Source organism: Blennius ocellaris, assembly GCF_963422515.1.
Source record: "Blennius ocellaris genome assembly, chromosome: 2".
NCBI classification, from domain to species: Eukaryota; Metazoa; Chordata; class Actinopteri; order Blenniiformes; family Blenniidae; genus Blennius; species Blennius ocellaris.
Window position 1 is genome coordinate 15,719,518 of NC_137651.1, and position 3,701 is coordinate 15,723,218.

At 39.0% G+C, this 3,701-nt stretch overlaps 1 protein-coding gene across 1 annotated transcript; it reads left to right on the plus strand.

Annotated features, from left to right (window-relative positions):
• Positions 1 to 423: 423 nt before the first annotated feature.
• smtla (somatolactin alpha) lies at positions 424 to 2,886 on the plus strand (the record flags this gene model as incomplete). Its single annotated transcript, XM_080508725.1, is given in 4 exon segments — positions 424 to 441; positions 444 to 533; positions 2,260 to 2,439; positions 2,692 to 2,886. Coding segments are annotated over 4 exon segments (483 nt in total).
• Positions 2,887 to 3,701: the final 815 nt, after the last annotated feature.

The following is a 3,701-nucleotide window of genomic DNA, read 5'->3' on the forward strand; positions in this document are numbered from 1 at the left end:
TACAGCTTGTGGTGAGAGAGTCAAAACACTGTTGAATTGACATGATGTTGGGCTTCTTACTGGGAGTGTGCTGCACGGGGTCCACAGATGACTGAGAACAAAATGCGTCTCTGCTATGTCTCCAGTGGCAAAGACAGGCAAAAGCTTTTGTCATTGTTTTCCTGATGTCTTTTTGAACAAAGCTTTTCAGATCAGTTCGAGAAGTCTACCGTGATGCCGCTCTCCTTTTCCGCAGAAAATGTGTTTAAAGATTAAGAGTGGAGTGAAGACATTTAAAAAATGATAATAATAATAATAATAATAATAATAATGTGGGCTGAAACCAACAGTAGGTAAATGTGAACACTGCTGCTTACGTGACTGACTATGAAGTACAGACTAAACAGTTTTGGTTTTTTTTCCCCCCCTGGACTACAGGAGGAGATGTTCATCCCCATTCCCTCTTGCGCCTCCAGACTAACCAGGCTGGCTATGCATGCATCACCAAAGCTTTACCCATCCCCAGCTCCAGGAGTGAGATCCAACAGATATCTGTGAGCTCATAGTCTCTGATCACTACAGACTTTGTTATCTTCCTTGTCAGAGCTTTGATCTAACTAGTTGAAAACGGCAGGTATGTGTGTTTGTGTGAACCTTTGATTTCACGCATCAACAGAAGCTTTTTGCGAACACAGACAGGCTTTTTGCGAACACAGACAGCAAGCGTTTGCATGTGAATACCAATGAAATAAGCATACATTTTATTAGTCGTGTGTCGTTATTCCTTGTGTTTGTGGGAATTGACCAAATTAATAATTGTTGCACTGCATGTACATGTATGGATACATTTGTAGGATCAGTGGTGCAAATGCATTACTGGTTGCACCTCCGTGTGCGATTGAAAGTCCCCTCTTCGTACGACTTGCCCTTGTCAGACGCTGAATTATGTAAGGTTTGCAGTAATTACTCTGAAGTGGTTTGGACTACTAATTAGAAAGAGAGAGCCTTTTCGGGAAAAGGTCAGCTTGGTTTGTAAGACAGGAACCAGATTGAGCCATTCAGGAAAAGGCCCTTTGAAGAGTGATTCAATGTGAAAACACCCCATCATATAAATAGCATAGCAGTGTGCTCCTTCAGGACTCATATTTAGCAATATTGAAAGTGATGGTTTAACCTAATGTCAACATATAAGAAGAACTGTGATCTTTGAAAGTTCATATACTGAAGGGTCTTTCTTTAATTTGATTCATCTACTGCCCTTTCTACAGGAGTATCATCTGCAATTCAGTTTCAAAGTATTAGTATATGCTGGTCATTTGGTCTGGCTTTATAGTCTTTTCTGGAGCCATTAAAGAGGCTCAAACTGTTTCACCTGTGACCTTCAAACTATGTGTTGAAGAAAGCTTCATGACTAATGAATGGCTGATTAAATGTCAAAGCTGTTAACCTCCTGTGTTGATTTCCAAAACCCTTCAATATGTTATCATCACAGAAAATATCATTATTCATGTATTGCATAGAAAAAAAAGAAAAAAACAAGTACTTTTGTTATATGTGGTGTCACAATGGTATAGTCTATAAATGGTAGGGTTGCTTCTGTTAGCAGATTGAAGTGGGTGCAATGTCTGCATTTTTTTGCAAAACATTAATTTCATTAAAATATATTGTAAATGTATTGAAGACTAGTTTAAAAGATCAACCTACAAAATATTGAATCCAAAAGTAAAAGCCTAAATGCCACGCCTTCGATCACGCTTCTATTGGCCATCAATCGCAAAGTTACTTGCATGACATTTCCACTTGAATGCATTAGAATTTGCAGCACGCTTTACTTGGAAGTTCAAAACATTTATTTGATGCATTGTATCCCTCCCTTTGGTAAAACAATTCATCAGAAGTAGTAGTGCATACACCAGACCACCAATTTATGTCATACAAAGTTGAATGACATAAATTGTTGTATACGTGCCTGAGAAACCCAAGGATTCTCCTGTATATAGTCCACTAAAAAGGTACATTCCAACATGTTCCCATTCACATTAAAATCACTTCGACCAACATCTTTTTTTTTTTTTATTTCAGCTGAGAGCGATACATTTATGATAAGACACAAAAAAATAATGTCAAAAATTGCTGCAAACCAGAAGGCAGCAGGTTCACTTCCCTGAAATACAAAGGTTTTCATACAACACTGCTACATGGTGCTTTTTTTTCTTCCTTTCTTTAAAACAGTTTGTATCCACTCATTCACTGACTTCTATCTATCCGTGTGCCCTGCAGGACAAATGGTTACTCCACTCTGTGCTGATGCTGGTCCAATCCTGGATTGAGCCATTGGTGTACCTGCAGACCACACTTGATCGCTATGACAACGCCCCCGAGATGTTGCTCAATAAGACAAAGTGGGTGTCTGAGAAACTTATCAGCCTGGAGCAAGGGGTGGTGGTTCTCATTAAGAAGGTGGGTTTAATTACAATTCTGCATTAGTGTTATTGTACACAACTAATTACAGATTTCCAATTTGGGAAAATCACAATTTAGTGCTCGCAAAAACAAACTAAAAGCCCCATCAGGTTCTCCATTCTCTGCACTTCTCTGGACTTTTTTTCTTTCTTTCTTTTTTAATATTGCCTGCTTGTTTTGTCTTCTTTGATTGCCATTGTGTTCATTATCTTCTAAATATTTCTCATGTCTCGTAATGTTGACATGCAGATGCTGGATGAAGGATCGCTGGCCACAACGTACAACGAACAAGGCTTGTTCCAGTATGACGCGCAGCCAGAAATGATGGAATCTGTGATTAGAGACTACACCATACTCAGCTGCTTCACCAAGGATGCCCATAAAATGGAGTCTTTCCTCAAGCTTCTCAAATGTCGTCAAACTGACAAATACAACTGTGCATAGAAGATAGGGTGTAGTGTTTGAATAATACAGTGTTTCAGCTTTAAATGAATTCCTAAGGTTGGTAGCATGCACTTAAAGATATGACCATGCCTTAGGCGATTCAGCCTTGCTTGTAATGCAGTGCATTCCTTATTGATTGTTTTGGAACACCTTCACACAAAACTAAGTAGATGTAATGCTGAGCCGTTTCGTCAACACACCGCATATATATATATATATATATATATTCCCTGCATGGTTATTTTAACCTGACAAAGGCAACAGAGGGCAGACTCCCAAAAGATCATTTGTGTGTCAAGCTGTCAGAAAAATCTGCATATCCAGCTATTGATTTCCACTCCCTTTGTTCTCAAGCACAGTTTGTATGCCTTGCTGGTTCTCGCAGTGTTTTGATTATTCCCACGGCCCCTGGAGTATTCACCGAGACTCCCTTGATGAATTGAGTTAGGTTTCACTTCTGCATTAGTGAAATGAAACACTTTCACTGGAGATGGGACTCAAACGGAAAGCAATCACTATTCGAAAAAGAGACGCTTGATTGGTGAAAGAAAGTTTGTGAAAGAGGGAAATAATAGCTCGAACAACAGCCTCACCTCTTAAAGGAAACAAATTATACCAAGTGTGACGAATGTAAAAAAAGAAGTGTGAATTAAGCATGTGCCGTATTTGCCAGAAATGTTTCAGGATTTATGTTTCAATTATTACATGCTGTCAATTTGTCTGACTTCACCTAAACAATAGTTCCCTAGTGTGATTATATGAAGCCCAGCCTGCTGTGGAAACTTTTTGGTGCAAAGTGCTGTAAATTTATGAAG